General features: G+C 43.9%; 1 protein-coding gene across 2 annotated transcripts in view; it reads left to right on the plus strand.

The window, feature by feature from the left end:
* LOC126284071 (calcium/calmodulin-dependent protein kinase kinase 1) overlaps positions 1 to 17,716 on the plus strand; it is a 1,500,861-nt gene that overhangs the window by 1,245,109 nt on the left and 238,036 nt on the right. For both annotated transcript variants that reach the window (XM_049982700.1, XM_049982701.1), the window contains one exon: positions 7,176 to 7,359. In XM_049982700.1, the coding sequence (XP_049838657.1) occupies positions 7,176 to 7,359 (184 nt within the window). The remainder of the gene's footprint in view (positions 1 to 7,175; positions 7,360 to 17,716) is intronic.

The raw sequence follows: 17,716 nt of genomic DNA on the forward strand, positions 1-17,716 counted from the left end.
ACTTTTTTTACAAAATGAACAACTTAGCAAAATTTACGAGACGGCAGGATCTGCTGCCCGCCCGTTATCGGATCAAACTGCGGTGTTTACTATCGCGCTGGACACAGTCTCTTTTATTAAATGCTGCCCTTCTGCACACAAAACTATATAAGCACCATTGATGACAAGAATGATTTAGTTACTCAAAACTGATGGCGTAACTTTTAATTTGAAAGCTCTATGTCGGAAAGGTTCAGGGTTAAGATGAGCATCTGTGCTTAAAGATGAAACAGGTTAGGAGAGAATATGACAATGATAAGCCTTATTTCCAGGCAACCAACTTCTTAATTCCAATCGACAAGCAAAGTGCGACTGGATCCCAACCCGTCCCTTTTGACTGTCTTAATTTTACTAAAGCCCTGGTGACAGTAGTCTGTTAATATTTTCAACGTTAAACTGATTGTCAGTTATTAAGACTGCTCTGGAGGAACGACTTACATTATTTCCGAACACTTATTTCAAGAGGATTCACTCCGCGGAACCACAAGATGCAGCTAAAATACACCAATAATGACCCGGTCTTTCAAATACAGCAACGCAACGCTTGCTACAACAGGTTGTTCAGATTGTAACTAATGATTGAAAAATGTAATTACAGTCAAAAAATTGAACCGGTTAACATCGAAATCTAACCACAAGGCCCATCTTTTGTTTAATGGCAACCTGTGTCTTAGTACAATTGTTCCGGCAGTATTTACGACCTTGAGCTGATTCATTAGAACATTAATGATCGGGTACAAACCAAAAAGGAAAGGCAATATAATAGCGGGACAAATTTTCAAATGACAGCTAGTATCTCAGCACAATATTACGGTCTATATTAACCAACAAATAGCCGAAAACTATGAGGGGCGGGTACGAACCAGAAAGTAATAAGAAGGGTAGAAAATGACACAGATCACCACGAGGATTACAGGCTGTTACTCCACTTTACCAGCAAGCAGTTCTATGGATACAAGATGCGTTGCAGCGGTTGCTGAGTGGTGCCGATGAACGCCGGGTAGAAGAGGTCAACCAGGCCACGAGATGTCGTCCAACACGAATGTTGCCCACCAACCGACGGGATGTCGCCGTGCTGCTTGCAGTCGACGCTAACCACGGTGAAGTACTAAGGTGTCTTACCTCTGGGTAGGCCGCCCTAGCGCAGCTCGTGGCTTCGGCCACTCGGACCTCGTGACCACCTCTTGTCTCGACGCTACCGTCAATCCCCAAACTTCGTGCCCCCTCTCGGGCCAATGGACCCCGTTTACAGGGTGGTCCATTGATAGTGACCGGGCCAAATATCTTACGAAATAAGCATCAAGCGAAATAACTACAAAGAACGAAACTCGTCTAGCTTGAAGGGGGAAACCAGATGGCGCTATGGCTGGCCCGCTAGATGGCAATGCCATAGGTCAAACGGATATCGACAGCGGTTTTAAAAAAATTATTACATATTCGTGTAGTACGTAAAGAAATATGAATGTTTCAATTGGAACACTTTTTTCGCTTTGTGATAGATGGCGCTGTAATAGTCACAAACGTGTGAGTACGTGGTATCAATTAACATTCCGCCAGTGCGGACGGTATTTGCTTCGTGATACATTACCCGTGTTAAAATGAACCGTTTGCCAATAGCGGAAAAGGTCGATATCGTGTTGATGTATGGCTATTGTGATCAAAATGCCCAACGCGCGTGTGCTATGTATGCTGCTCGGTATCCTGGACGACATCATCCAAGGGTCGGGACCATTCGCCGGATAGTTACGTTATTTAAGGAAACACGAAGTGTTCAGCTGCATGTGAAAGGTCAACCACGACTTGCAACGAATGATGATGCCCAAGAAGGTGTTTCAGCTGCTGTCGTGGCTAATCCGCACATCAGTAGCGGAAAAATTTCTGGAGAATGGGGAATCTCGAAAACGTCGGTGTTGACACTGCTACATCAACATCGATAGCACCCGTACCATATTTCTATGCACCAGGAATTGCATGGCCAGATAAGTTTTAGATTCTGACGATAATTTATGGATTTGTAGTTTTACCTTGATGTCCACTATGGACAAACGATAGATACTGTTACTCTGAAAAAGGTTGGGTCATCCCGACTGAAATATAGGTAAATTTCTAGGTATACAGTGCAACTGAGGCTGTTCATTATTAAAATTAAAATTAATATTTCTACATTTGCTGAGAGGGCCGTAAAATGAAGATATTTTACTACTTGTAAATATCTGATTCGTGTCCTCCTGGGGGCTTCTAAGATCATCTTTCAACACTTGTTTCTTAAGGTCCGAATTCGCTGGAGGGTTGAGTTGCAGATTGTGTTTCATGAGGGACGACCATATAGTATGGCTGGTGGATCATTGCTTGATATAAGTGCTATTTTGTGTGGGTGTTGATATGTGTGGCCCGATAGCCAGTGATCATTCCCCCTAAAAATTGCTCTCTATCGGCATTTTTCTGTGTGACCCCAACACACTTTATATAACCCCCCCTCCCCTCCCCCCCCCCCCCCCCCCCAATGCCACCTGCCGTCTGTGAGAGATTATTTCACGTCGGTATGGAACATAGGCGATGGTCACCGGTTAGAAGTCCAGTTGATGAGTTTTGCCTTAGTTTTTGTAAGAAGCATGTTTTATTGTCATTATGAATACCGCAGTGGCAGTAGCTAGTTGTTCTAATGGACAGTTTCGGCTAATAACGAAGTCAGAGTGGAGCTGGGGCGCCACATAAAACCGTGCCAGAGTGCGGCCACGCTGTGGCCGGGATGCACACCATTCCTCCCCTCCCTGCGCCACAGCTGGTAACGAAGCGCCTAATGACAGGCGGTGCGAGCAAACACGGCCATAGCCAGGTTAATGAGGGGCTGACGGCCCACCGACCATGACGCACGGCACGCGGGGCAAGCTGCGCCAGCAGTCCGGGCCAAAGCTAAGTGGCGATAGCTTTATAAACTCCCCGTATTGCTTACCTTCGTTAAGAGATGACTGCAGTTAAATGATAATATTCAGACACAATATGTCCAAGAAATCACTATTCAGAGCATACCAAATATCATGTGATTTTAACATGACCAATTCTACAGTCCAAATATGGCTGGGGAACCGTCGGTGTTTGGCTCCACGTGCAGGAAAAAATTCCAAATTCCAAACTTCACCGACGCGATCCCTACCGTACGATCCAGGAAAGTGTCGAAGCTGTTTGAGCATACTAGGTGGTTACGGTCTGACGAAGAATCGCGATCATACAAGAGATAGATAACGAGAGATAGATAACACTCCTTCGGAATTTCTACACTACCATCACACGAAGTGGAAACCAAAAGACTAAGGTTGTGTATAGGATGTCGGAGACTGCAAATACGCCACTGTTCTTTCAGAAGAATATCACCCACTTATACCTGAAAAATAACAATATGCCGAAGAATCTTCCTTTATTTCGATATAGTGTTAATCACAGCCTTGACGCCGGCTGGAGTGGCCGAGCGGTTCTGGGCGCTACAGTCTGGAACCGCGTGACCGCTACGGTTGCAGGTTCGAATCCTGCCTCGTGCGTGAATGTGTTTGATGTCCTTAGGTTAGTTAGGTTCAAGTAGTTCTAAGTCCCATAGTGCTCAGAGCCATTTGAACAGACTTGACGCTGGGCACTTGACAAAAACTGTCTGTGAGGAAATATACATAAACACAGCTTCTGGTGGTTTCATTACGGCGTTCTTGATTTAATACGTTTGGAGTGGATAGTTTTAACCTATTTCTGGTAGTTAGCAGTCCATCCTATACCTGTCAATACCCGATTCTTTAAAGAATCGAACTCTTCTTTATAATACAGATTCAACTTCGATTACTTTATAAATGAATTAACGTGTTAACCATTAGACACGTAGGTGATGGAGGTTTTGAAAAAGTGTTTTAAGTCTGTTGGAGGTTCCTAAGTGCTCTCGGTATCAAACACAGGATGAATATGGACGAGTATTGTACCTGCAATATAGGAACACACTATCTTTCGTGGTCGGTGGTTCAACCTAGTGATCAGCTTTAGAATCTCATGAAGTAAAGCGCAATGGAAACCGCCATAAGCAGTTTCGAGCATTTCATACTGTTTATATTGTTATGAGACGTAATGTTGCGTTATCTGCAACGTTTGGAAATATTGCGAGTTTAGCATATTTAAGTGCAATATAATGTATGAGTTATTAAAGCTATTTTGAGATACTGTTAATTCCTCATCTTCAGAATTTTATGGTGAGTAAAATTCGTTATATTTTTAAAAATAGTTACGTAACATGTGGACGGTTAAAGCATTCTTCGTCGATCGTGTACCGTCTTGCACCCTGAAAGATAATATCACTTTACCATCGAAGATGTGAAACTCGCAAACTATTTTGATACGTTTTAACTTTTAGCTGGTTCTTGATAATACTTCTTCATTTTAATTTCCTTACTGACAATTGTCTATAATAGAGTATCAATGTTAAATATAGAGAGTTAAATGCAATATTCACCGTATTTTCGCTATTGCAGTTATTTTAAATTTGAAAAGAATATTTGATTCTAGACATACGACTTTTATTTTCCAATAGTTTTGTATAATTGTAAAAACCTTAACTTATTTGCGTCTTATTTTAAGAAAATATAATTTTTCAAAGCTTCTCAATATTTATGACTCCGTATCTTCCGAACAGCGATATAATTTGGCAGGTACATTCAGTGATACATGTGAATACAGTCTTCAAAATATGTTGCTAACAGAGCAGGAAGAAGTAATAAATTAAAACGTAATACCTGATGCTTTATTGCACTTCATGAACAGCGATAATATAGGACGCGATAAAATTCTCATTTTTTATCAGTTTGCAGGAGGTTTCGGCAAGGAAAATTTTCAATAAGGTCTGCTATTATGTTTAAAGTTTCTTGCAAGCCGCTATGTGCTCTCTTTATCAGATACTGGTTGAATATATTCTGGGGAATTTTCTCACCTTGAGTTACCCTGTTTCAAAAAACAGAAACAGGTTTTCTTTTTAATACTTATTTGTGGACTCTTCTCGTAAGATCCCACCTGTTAATGAGTAGATTATGAAAGCATTTTAAGTTTTTAATTATGGTCCATAAAGATATAAACTACTGCAAGGTAAATGTTTTTTGTCCCTGTAAGCCGTTAGATAGGGAACCTGCAACTGCATTTTGAATCACATTAGCCGTTTCATAATATAGATATTATCCACGCAATCCAGAAAATAGCAATGCACCAAAGAACTTTCCTTTAACTTTGTGTAATGTTGATCTTTAACTTGAAAACGGCACTTGACGCAAACCGGTAGCCTGTGAATAAATACATGTGTAAGGTGGCTATAATTTCGCACCTTTCAAGCACTCTTCCGCATACTTTGCCGTGAACTACAAAACCCAATTAGGTGTAATTGTATAAGTTGAACATCGAATGTATGAATATTTAAAGGAGACTGACATTGTCACGTACGCCTTGTAAATAACTGTTAACGCTTATTGCATGAAAGGTGTCGGAGTATCTTTATTAACACAACGGGTTAATGAATGATTGCCTATACTAGTAGAGGTTGGAACGTCAGTGGAGATGAAACTAGAGGCAGAACCGAAGCTCTGAGTGGAAGGCCGGAACAGGTGTTGATCCTGCTTAAAAACGGGAAGTAGCTAGACGGACGTCGTGGCACCTGATCTCTGGAGCACAGAAGGGTGACGGCCAGACGCTGTTGTAGCAGGACCGGAAGGATAACTGGGAACTCAGCAAATCTTGGACACAGGTGAGAGGAACGAAGAAGCGGCACCTCGGAAATCACTCAGGCTCGTTTGTTACCAAGGATTTTTATTCAGAAGCATACCATTGTACGAGTATTGGTTTTTCCTCGCAAACTTTCCGCGCTGGACGACAAAAGACTAAAATACGGTTGTCGCCGTGAATATTCCGTGGCTTCAGGAATATGATTCGTTTTCGGAATTACGAGGGTGGGGAGCAGAGCCTTTCTGGGAAGCCAGCAGTGGAGAGATGAGGACTTCCATTGTGAGTGCCTGTGTGTGACGGTCGCTCGATATCAGCTTTGTTGGTACAGACGGACTTGCAGTCTTTGCTCTCAGGACAGTTTATAGTTACAACAGTTAGGCACTGTACTGTTGCGAACCTTTAAGATTCTGGACCTTACCTCCGGGTTGGAAGTCGTCGTTGAGTACGCAGCTTTCAGTAATTGAGCGCACTTCTTCTGCCTCTACTTGCATTGAGACGTTATCTGAACTCTCTCCTTGTAGCTGGGAGTTCGCGACTCTCGCATGTATAACACAGAGAGGAGAAGACAGTATTAGAGCAAAAGTAGTCAGAGGACCGCCTTCTGCCGTCCTAGTGTTTGAAAGGGTTTATTTGTGGCTGGAGATCTTGCATCGTTGCAGACGAGAACGAGAACCATCACTTCGACGCACCGGAAGCAGTACATACGGTGAAATTGCAGATTTCTTCGGATTATTAGGGCTATAAAGCTAAATAGATGTGATCACGTTAGTTTATTTCCACTGAGGTTCCACACCACCGAAGATCTCTTTGAAAGTAGTGTCTTCTAGTGTTTGGTACGTAGTTGATGTCACTCATTTCGCGTCAGCAATATTAGACCGTGCAATCATAATGAGGGGCAGAGTTGGGCAATTGATGAATAATTTTAGTTTGGAAACATAGACAATTCTACTTAAAAAGTTGATTTTAACCTACAATAAATATACCTTGAACAACAACCTTTATCATTTAGTAGTATTAGTTGCCTTCATCAGTCATTTCTGTTTACACTGTAATTTATATATTAAAAAGAGCATGAAGATCCTAAGATCTGATTCAGGGGGTAGTCAGACAGGGCCAAATCATCACTTTAGCGTTTATTATTTTCCGTTGCGCACATTCAATTATACACCCACCTGGAGTAGCATCTTCGACACTTTAAAAAAGCTTTTCGTGGTTCCCCGATGCCATTCTTCAATCAATATGTTCCTGGAACTTATTACAGGGTTGGTGTGGCCGGTTGTAGCCTATTCCTCGTAGTTAAAAGCTTAGCCCAGCTCCACACTGCAGGGCCCTCCCTTACCGACAGCAGCCCTACTGGTGACTTCTTGTTGGAGCCAACAGCCGTGTCTCTGCCCCACCAGGCATGCCGCCGTGGAGGAGCCTGACGACGCGGCCGTGGTGCCGCCCACGCCATCGCCTCCGCCCCCGGCCACAGCCGCTCCCAACACCGCCCCCGCCGCCTCCACTGCTGCCTCCGTGTCCGCCTCCGCAGCGGCGCGTGCACGACTTAACGGCCACGCTGGAGAGGACGACGAAGCCAACCGGGTGAGTACAGTAGCAGTTGCCTGCCATGCCGTATTTCTGTGATAGCAGATGACGTCATAAAAGCTCCACATATATGTCTAGAACCAGCTTACAGTCCAACACATTTAACGCCCAATATCTGCGCTACTAACTTTTACGTGGCAATACCCATGAAAGCATGAAGTGTACTGCATGTTAGATTATGCAAACGATCAGCCCCATTTAACTTCTCGAGGCTGTAGTTCACAGTTGTGTAATAATTTTCAAAAGGCATCGTAGTCGCATTTTATTTCAGGATTTCAATTTTGTCTTTAAGTCCATTATGAAGTGGAATACTGCAGAAGGCTGCGCTTCAGCACATGTAAAAATTTTAAAATCTTCCGACACTTACTCATGTCATCGTCGTGCCTAAGACTATCCACAATGTTACCATCTAGAACATAAATCACAAGATACAACTGGTTTTATACACTGTTTACATGATACGTCTTTTAAAAAGATTAGCACTTTGGTGTAATTGCACAATTTAGGTAAGAATAACGCCATTTAGTGTCTGTATATAAAGCGAGATCAATCAGCGGTTTCTCATCCAAAGAACACATTCGTATGTTGTCTGTTTGTGGGAAGGACAGTCGTCTCCTAGCATATGCACACGTTTCGACACTGACAGAATCGTAGACTGTTGAGAGAGCAATATAACTTTCTGGGGTGGCTCGCATTCGTTTGGATCTCTTGAGCTCCATAGTCAACGCCATGCAGGAGTTCAAGGGCCCCACGCGACTAGCGCCCGAGAAGAAAGTCATATTGTTCACTTAGCTGTGCAAGAATGTACAGCCACCTCACGTAACCTTAGTCTGGGACTGGTCTTGTTTCCAGTAGAATAAGCATTCACACCTTTTCTCTTTTTTTTTTTTTTTTTGTAAATCAGAAAACGTTTTGAATCACCTTGGTTCCGAGAGTTCCGGAACCTGTACAAAAAATTGGAATAGAGATCAACATAAACATCATTTCCGCCCTTTATATTGCTCATGAAAACCACTCATTGCATGTTGTACCACCATACAGCGAGACCTTCAGAGTTCGTGGTCCAGATTTATGTACACATCGGTACCTCTAATACCTCTTGCATTGATGCACGCTAGTATTCGTCGTGGCGTACTATCCACCAGTTAATCAAGGCATTGTTGATACAGATTGTCCCACTCTTCAACGGCGATTCGGAGTAGATCACACAAAGTGGTTAGTGGGACATGTCGTCCATTAACAGACCTTTTCAATCTATCCCAGGCATGTCCGATAGTGTTCATGTCTGGATAACATGCTGGCCACTCTAGTTGAGCGATGTCGTTATCCCGAGGGAAGCCATTCACAAGATGTGGTGCGAATTTACGTCCATGAAGACGAATGTCTTGCCAACATGCTGCCGATATGGTTGCACTATCGGTCGGAGGATTACATTCACGAATGGTACAGCCGTTACGGCGCCTTACGTGACCACCAGCGACCCACGTCGGCCCCACATAATGCCACCCCAAAACAGCAGGGAACCTCCACCTTATTGCACTCGCTGGATAGTGTGTCTAAGGCATTCAGATTGACCAGGTTCCCTCCAAACACATCTCCGACGATTGTCTGGCTGGGGGCATATGAATCACTCATCGGTGAAGAGAACGTGATGCCAGTCCTGAGCAGTCCATTCAGTATGTTGCTGGGACCATCCGTATCGCGCTGCATGGTGTCGTAGTTGCAAAGGTGGACCCGCCATGGAAGTCGAGAGTGATGTTGCGCATCATGCAGCCTATTGCGCACAGTTTTATTGGTGACACGACGTACTGTGGCTGCACGAAGAGAATTATTCCACACAGTGGCGTTTCTGTCAGGATTCCTCCGAGCCATAATTCATAAGTGGCGGTCATGCACTGCAGTAGTAGCCTTTGGGCGGCCTGAGAGAGGCACATCCTGTCTCTCTGTATCTCCTTCATGTCCGAACAACTTCGATTTGGTTCACTCCGAGACATCTGGGCACTTTCCTTGTTGAGAGACTTTCCTGGCACAAAGTAACTATGCGGTCCCGATCGAAACACGGTATTTACCGTCTTAGCGTGGTTGAACCACGGACAACACGAGCCATGTACCTCCTTCCTGGTGAAATGACTGCAACTCATCGGCTGCCGTCCCCCCTCCGTCTAATAGGCGCTGCTCATGCATGGTTGTTTACATCTTTTGGCGGGTTTAGTGCACCTCTGAACAGTCAAAGGGGCTGTGTTTGTGATACAATATCCAAAGTCAACTCTATCTTCAGGAGTTCTGGGAACCAGGGTGATGGAAAACGTTTTTGGATGAGTGTAGTAAGTTGCCTGAATAATGTTTAAATGTGCCCTAAAATATTCTTACAATAAAGTACACTTTATTGTTATCTACTTCACAATGCTGGTAGGTACAGTAGACCGCTACGGTCGCAGGTTCTAATTCTGCCTCGGGCATGGATGTGTGTGATGTCTTTAGGATAGTTAGGTTTAACTATTTCTAAGTTCTAGGGGACTGATGACCTCCACTGTTGAGTCCCAAAGTCTGAGAGCCAATTGTTAGGTACATTAGCTGTTTTACAATGCGTGTTTCCTACTTTGCATTTACAGTCAGTTTGTTAATACGATAACATAATGTAGTTATTCATAGATCGTAGCATACAGATTTATTTTTTATACTGTCTAAATTAATTTCAAGGTTATCACTACTCTGGGGAGAAAGACCGGTACTGCTAGGAAAAAAACAGCCAGTTTTTCAGTATTTTTTGCAGTCCCTGATCCTTCACTATAGCTGCCTGCTACTAGATACATAATACAGCTGCTTTCAGTACAGCTGCTTTGCGACGCTTATGAGGATGTTAATAGTTAATAACAACTACTCGCCTTTAAAGGCAAAAGCACTTAGCGCCCTGATCCGCAGACCGGTGACATTATCCGGTGTGGTATCCGAATCCCGTCCACGGCCGAGTCGAAGAGTATGCTGAAGTTACGTATTCAAAAAGTCGTTCCATGCTGTAAAGGACGCTGGACTGCATAGTTCATTTAAAATTATGGAGGGAGCCTGATCTCTAAGCCCGGCCGCCACTTCTCTTAGTAGAAGAGCCTGGAAGAAATGATGAACAGTTGCATATGAGAGTGACTTCCTACTTTTTACCGTGCTTCAGCACCTTATGCACATCTTCTCTGGCTGCATGTAGACAAGCTCAGCAGTTTACACACTCACTTCTTTACTATCATGTCAGAAGTGTTCTACATCCGCCAGATGACATGCTTAGCCTGCCGCTCAGATGCAACAGTCGCCTGACGTTCGAACCGCACCCCTTCACAGGCCAACCCTCTCTCCCTACCCATCCACCCTGAATGGGTCGCCGACCCACCTGACTGTGCGTATGCACACTGCGGCCTGCGTGGTGGAACCTACTGTGCCCAGTTGCGAAGTAGTGTTCACGTTGTCTTAACAGAAGGCAAGAGGACGGCCTGTGGTGTCTTGTTACTAGGATGTTGTTAGAATAAACATAACATTAATACTTACCATCCACACACAATAAACAGGTCAGGGATGTTTACCATAATATATAGATGAACGCATTCAAGGCTGTGCGTCGCATACTCCAATACGAGATTCCGTTTTGTCACATTACACCTGATTTTTGAGAACTACAACAGGAAACGTGAAAGCATGAAATCCACATCACAGTCCTGGTTTAGCACAAATTGTTACTAGTTATGACACATATATTACATTGCGCTTTCAGCATTTTTGTCCCTGTTTCGTTAATACGATATTATTTAAGGTATCCTCACTGATTTCATTCGAATCCATAATTTATTTCAATTCAGAAAATTTAATTGAATTCGTTAGTGAAAAAGTATCTCATTCCACGTTAGAAAAATCAGCTACATGATCACAAATGATGTCTACCTGACAATCTCATCCCCCCCCCCCCCCCCCGGAGTGATGCACTTGTTACGTCGTTGTTGAAGTAACTAGTCCATTCAAAAAGAAATCATGTGATCAGATCGTCGAATCAGCTCTCAGTAGCAATTTTGTCACTTTCAGTGTTGCCAAAATAACGACTGACGACTCTTCGACTGTACTTCGTAACAGGTGAATGCAGGAGATGGTCCAGCAATTAGAAATTCAGGGCTCTAGATTGGGCAGCCACAGCTTGGGAAATGCACCAAGGTACGGCAGAACGGTCTCCTGATGAACTTCCACGGCGTTCTGTCAAACTGCCCACTTCAGCTGATGAATAAGACTGGTCCGTACAATAAAGTTGTACTGCAGCCATGCCGGCCGCGGTGGTCTCACGGTTCTAGGCGCGCAGTCCGAAACCGTGCCACTGCTATGGTCGCAGATTCGAATCCTGCCTCGAGCATGGATGTGTGTGATGTCCTTAGGTTAGTTAGCTTTAAGTAGTTCTAAGTTCTAGGGGACTGATGACCACAGCTGTTAAGTCCCATAGTGCTCAGAGCCATTATTTTTTTACTGCAGCCATGGGGTAGGTATTACGCCAGCACAATACCGTCTCTCTCCCACCAACTGACCCTATAACATTTCTGGATGACTTCTAGACGCGAAACTTCTACGTTCGCAGGGAACCTGTGTGGCAGCGTTCCGTGGACTGTTCCTTGGTTTTAAGACTATAACTGTGGAGCCGGATTTTTATGCTCGGTTACTTATTTAGCCAAAATATCTTTTTTAGTATTATAATGGTTCGAAACAAGTTCTGATGTCCCCATTCGTTCCTTTTTCTGGTCACTGTTCAAATATTTAGGCATCAATTTTGCATTCATGTTGTGTCATGTCTAGGTCAGTAGGCACTCACAAGATATCTAGGTTGGCTATCTTTTGTCGGATAATCGCAGGCCTTCAAGAATCAACTTTGCTCGTTCGTGTGTCTTTCCATGTAGTAGGCCACCCAGTGCGGGGTTCGTCTTCCAACAACAAGTCAGGGCCTTCTCGTTCAGTAGCTGTGTATCGCGCTATCTTATTTTCAAATGGTTCAAATGGCTCTGAGCTCTGTGGTACTTAACATCTTAGGTCATAAGTCCCCTGGAACTTAGAACTACTTAAACCTAACTAAACTAAGGACATCACACACATCCATGCCAGAGGCAGGATTCGAACCTGCGACCGTAGCTGTCACGCGGTTACAGACTGAAGCGCCTAGAACCGCTCGGTGACACGGCCGGCTATGTTATTTTCCACCAAATTTTTGTGCCTGGTACCGACACTTACAATATCCACACAGAAACTCGTCTGACAAGCTATGCAGAAGTGGGAGGAAGAGTGTGTCATCTCCAGTTGTACTACTGAGACTATACAAAGTGATAATATTTTTGCTTTTTGTAGTTTTTCCATATTGACAGTGCCATATTATGTGCTACATGACAAGTTCATGTTGCCATTTATTGGCTGTGTATATAGCTTGTTGAGATACGTAAGTTTTAAATTTTGTAAATTATCACATTCAGATTTGGTTTGTCGTTCATACTTGTGCGACCGCTTCTCATGAAAGTATAGTAACGCAATGGAAGGTTTGTAAACTACTTACTTTGCAAGTGGTCAGAAGGTCATTATAGCACTTTTGTAATACTTAACTGGTTGTTGCGAGGTGGACAAGGTGCAATAGGAATGTGGCTAGCTACGAATTTTCGCAGATGTGTGATGATGGAATGCTGATTTTCTGTAAATTGGCAATATCGAGAGAATTATCTGTGTGAACAAGATGCCCATACCATTTCTCGATGAGATTCAGTGGAATTAAGCAAGCGTGGATTTGTTAACTGACGAAGCTGGAGGAGCTAGCGATATCTCTCTTCATGTCAACAGCCGCTGTATCTATTGTAGACTGATCACTCAGTAACTTTATGCAGGTTCTAATTGAGAATACACTTTCTTACATTGACTTGAGCTGTGTGCTTTTCCGCATATACACACCTCAAAAATAGTTCCAAAAATCATAGTGTTCACTACTTCTTATCATACAGCCATTGAGGTTCGTACAATACATTATTAACAAAATGTAATCGCTAAAATTTTTCAGGGTTTCTGACCGCATTGTCAATATGTAAAATTACCGAAGTTTTGATCGCTGTTGCAAGTGACCTCTTCCATACTGGAAAACTAGATATGGATGACTGGGAGAAGGTCGACATGGTAACCTTTCAAGAGGCCACAAGGTCGAGCGATAGTACCGCCATCTACCAGAGGAGGAAGTTCGACAAACTGCAGCAGAAAACCACCGAGGAAGGACAGATGATAGACACTCGACCGACGGTGGTTAACCTTTCCAGCCACAAATTAAGCGATGCAGCACCACAAATCCTGGCTAAAGGGATGAATTTCGCAGTCGCACCGAGACGAGTTCCGAAAGAAGACATAATCTAATCTGTCGAGGCTTCGATTCGTCATCTACCACAACTTGAGGCGGACAAGATTAGACAAGAAACGATACGGGTCCTGACTCACGCAATACCTCCGAAACAAAATATCAGCAAGGATAAACTTCTTGATATCGAAGAACTGAAGAACAGTTCTCATTTAGTAATAACATGAGTAGGTGAGGGAAATGCTACCGTTGTGTTGAACCCATTTACTAAAAGCTTAAGGGAAATCTGATGGCCAAGATAATCAAATCGTCGCAAGCACTGCTGAAGCAAACTAGTACGAATTTTGAGACGGCCAGAGGACTCATCCCACAAGTTCCACAGGTACAAAGGATACATGGTGTACCAAAAATGCATAAAGAGGCCTTTCCTTTACGATCGATTGTCAGTACCATTAATTCACCGACGTACTGTTTAGCAAAGGAACTGTCTCCAAAACTCCGACATTTGGTGAGCCATACAAATTCGTACGTTATCCACCTGTTTCGTAGAACTTCTAAAAGAAAAGTATATCTCGGCCATAGACCTGATGGTTAGCTTCACCAATGTACGAATACAAGGCACCATGGACGTGTTAGAGGAACGAATGTCACCCGATTTCTGTGAAATTGTGCGCCACTGTTTAACGACCACCTATTTCAGGTGGAAAGGGGGGATTCTATGAAGAGACAGATGATATAGCTATAGAATCTCTCGCCTATTGCAGCATGGAAGCGTTTGAAGAAACAGCGCTCCAGTCCGTACCATTACGTCCAGAATGTTGACTCCGAGATGTTGATGATACCTTCGTTATCTGGCCACATCTGTAGGAAGAGCTACGAAATTTCCACTAACATATCAACCAGCAGCACAACAGAATCTAATTCACTGTGGAGATAGAAAAGAATGGGGTGGAGCCTTTCCTCGACGTGTAGGTTTACAGAAAGCCTGATGGTAAACTGGGCCGTGGAGTATAATGGAAGCCAACCAGTACTGACAGGTACCTACATGCCTCCGCTCATCATCACCCTATGCAGAAGAAATCCGCCCTGCACACTTTAAGTAAGAGGGCTCACAGGACCAGCATAAGGGACACAATAAGTTTGAACTACAATACCTCCATTTGTGGTGCTAATGGGAATGGATGAAACTAATAAATGAAACTATGGCAACAAAGAAGGAAGGCAATAGAGGAGAGCAGAACAGAAGAAAGCACAAAACATTGCTGTACGGATGGGCAACGTTCTCCGCCGAGCAGGAAGCAAGCCGATTTTCGGAAGCAGCAGGAGCATAAAGGATGTTCTTCGCACTACGAAAGCTGCAGTTGACAAACTACATGCTGCTGTAGTTTACGAAATCAAGTGCGAAAGTGGATTACATTATGTAGGCGAGACGGGACGACCAATCAGCACACGCATATCTGAACACGAAAGATATAACCGACTAAACAATACACCAAGTGAGCGCTAGCGGAACACCAGGATGAGTGCAGCAAACATTGATTATGGTGCAGCTCGCGTATTGTTGATACAGCCTCTTACTTTCAGGATAAAGATTAGAGAGACAATAGAAATAGCGAAGCGATCCACCAACAAGAAGACGTGTATCGACTTCCGACGTCTTGGCTGTCAGCAATTATAGCGTTACGGGACGACAGCTCGCGTAAAGCAAGACATACAGGCCCGTGGGACACCGCAGCGGCCGCAGATACATAGAGTACTGGTGTGCCTCAGCCGACGCTAGAAAGCAGGAAGACAACGCCACGCCACAGTTGCCGCCTAGTTTCCCATTCGCCGATTTTCAGCAGTCACAAGCAGTAATGCAAACATCAATCAAAACATGGGGTTTCTACCAATGAAAAGAAATAATAAAATCACCAATACAGGACTTCTAATATCCTTTTCCTTTATCCTTAACAACCGATCAGATTTACGTAACAGCCACATCTGAAGATACATAAGAAACAAAGTTTTCTCATTCAGCAGTAAACAAAAACGCCCTGAAGAAGGTACGAGGGCTGTCCAGAAAGTAAGTTACGATCGACGCGAAATGGAAACGACTATGAAAATCCGATAAAGCTTTGCAAAGATGTGTTGGGCAGTGTCTCTAGTATGACTCTAGGTAGAATTATGTCGCTCTTTTCATTTCCGCCAAGTACGAGGGCCTGGTGAGAATTTTCCCCTGAAGCTATGCAACCAACATTACACAACTGTCGTGCGGTTTCTTTTTCAAGACAATTCTCAGCCTCATACTGCAGGGGCAATGAAGATGTTCCTGCATCGTTTCAATTGGAAATGTTTGGTTTCCCACAATACAGCCCGTAATTGTCTCCCACTGAGTTTCATCTCTGATCAAACGAACCGCTGGCTATGAAGACAACATTTTGGCACAGACAACGAGCTTTAGGCCAGCGTAGAGAATTGGCGGAAAGCACTGGCGGCTGCCTTCTATGATGAGGGTGTTGGAAAGTTGGTACAACGCTACGACGAATGTCTGAGTCAGAACGGCGACTACGTAGAGAAGTAGCTGAAAGGTGTAGCTAACTGTTACAAATGAAAGATTTCTGATTTTCACTGTGATTTTCATTTCGCGATCAATCGTAACTTACTTTATGGACAGCCCTCGTACTTGCAACAGTGACCGAAACGTCAGTAGTTTTACATATTGACAATACGGTCACAAACCCAGAAAATTTTTATTGATTGTGACAATGGCCGCGGAAGCTTACGTTTATTTTAGAATTAACATAATGCCCTCTGAAAACAAGAACGACTTTGGTTAGTTACACACAAAATATTACAAAACAAAACATCTTGAAAATAAAATCAGTGAAAATCATTATCTCACAGTGATGGTTATCAGCCTTTAATAGTGAGAATGTTCTGTCAATCCCGAGGCATGCTGTGGAAGAGACCATAATGTTTATCTTGGGGTATGAGGTCTCTCTCTTCAACGACAGCTTCATTGAAGCCCTGAAGATAGTCAGGTGGATTCGGAAGCTGTGTAGTGACCACCTTCAGCATGTTTCACACATGCTCAGATCCATTCATGTCTCAGGACTGTGCTGGTCAATGCATTCGGTTGAAGGTGAATCTTTGAAGATACCGAGACCTTGCCTACCGGGTTGAACTTGTTACCGCCTTCACGCCTGTAGGGCCTTACAATAGTTTGTAGGACATCTTAAGGTATTGGGGACGAGCCAAATTGTCATGGATGGGAGATAGAGTGGTCTGCCGTTCCATCACTATTGCTGCCCAGAACATTACAGTTTCACCAGCAAACGGACGGCCTTCCTGAACGTACTGGCTTCCCTGGTGTCGTTTGGCAAATCCCACAACCCTAACACGTGAAGTGTCCGTGAAATCCAATCCTGGTCTCGTAAGAAAACATGAAGTTACTCCATTTTGCAGTGGTCCAATGTTGATACGCAAGAGCCCAGCTCCTTCGATTGCGTCTTTCGGCTGGTTCGGTGCAAAACCTCTCATTGGTCTGGAATGAAGAACACCCTGATGCAGTTTTCTAAACGATGTTTGGTCTGAGATACGAATCCAAGTTGTCCACGAGACGACGTTTCCAATATTTCTGGCAGCCGATGTTAGGTGCCTGCCAGCTGGTCGTTGGAGGAAATGATCCTCGTTTGGAGTGGTACGAGAACGAGGCCTATCGTTTACATTTTTCGTCTCTCTGTACTTACAACATACCTTAGACTAACGCGCGCCTGCCGTGGTGGCTGAGCGATTCTAGGCGCTTCAGTCTGAAACCATGCTGCTGCTACGGTCGCAGGTTCGAATCCTGCCTCGGTCAAGGATGTGTGTGATGTCCTTAGGTTATTTAGGTTTACGTAGTTCTAAGTCTATGGGACTGGTGACCTCAGATGTTAAGTCGCATAGTGCTTAGAGCCATTTGAACCATTTTGAAGAAACGCGCGATCTGAGGCGCCTTGCGGTTCGCCCTGCTGTCCCCGTCGGAGGTTCGAGTCC

This window comes from Schistocerca gregaria, chromosome 8 (assembly GCF_023897955.1).
Source record: "Schistocerca gregaria isolate iqSchGreg1 chromosome 8, iqSchGreg1.2, whole genome shotgun sequence".
In the NCBI taxonomy this organism is placed as follows: domain Eukaryota; kingdom Metazoa; phylum Arthropoda; class Insecta; order Orthoptera; family Acrididae; genus Schistocerca; species Schistocerca gregaria.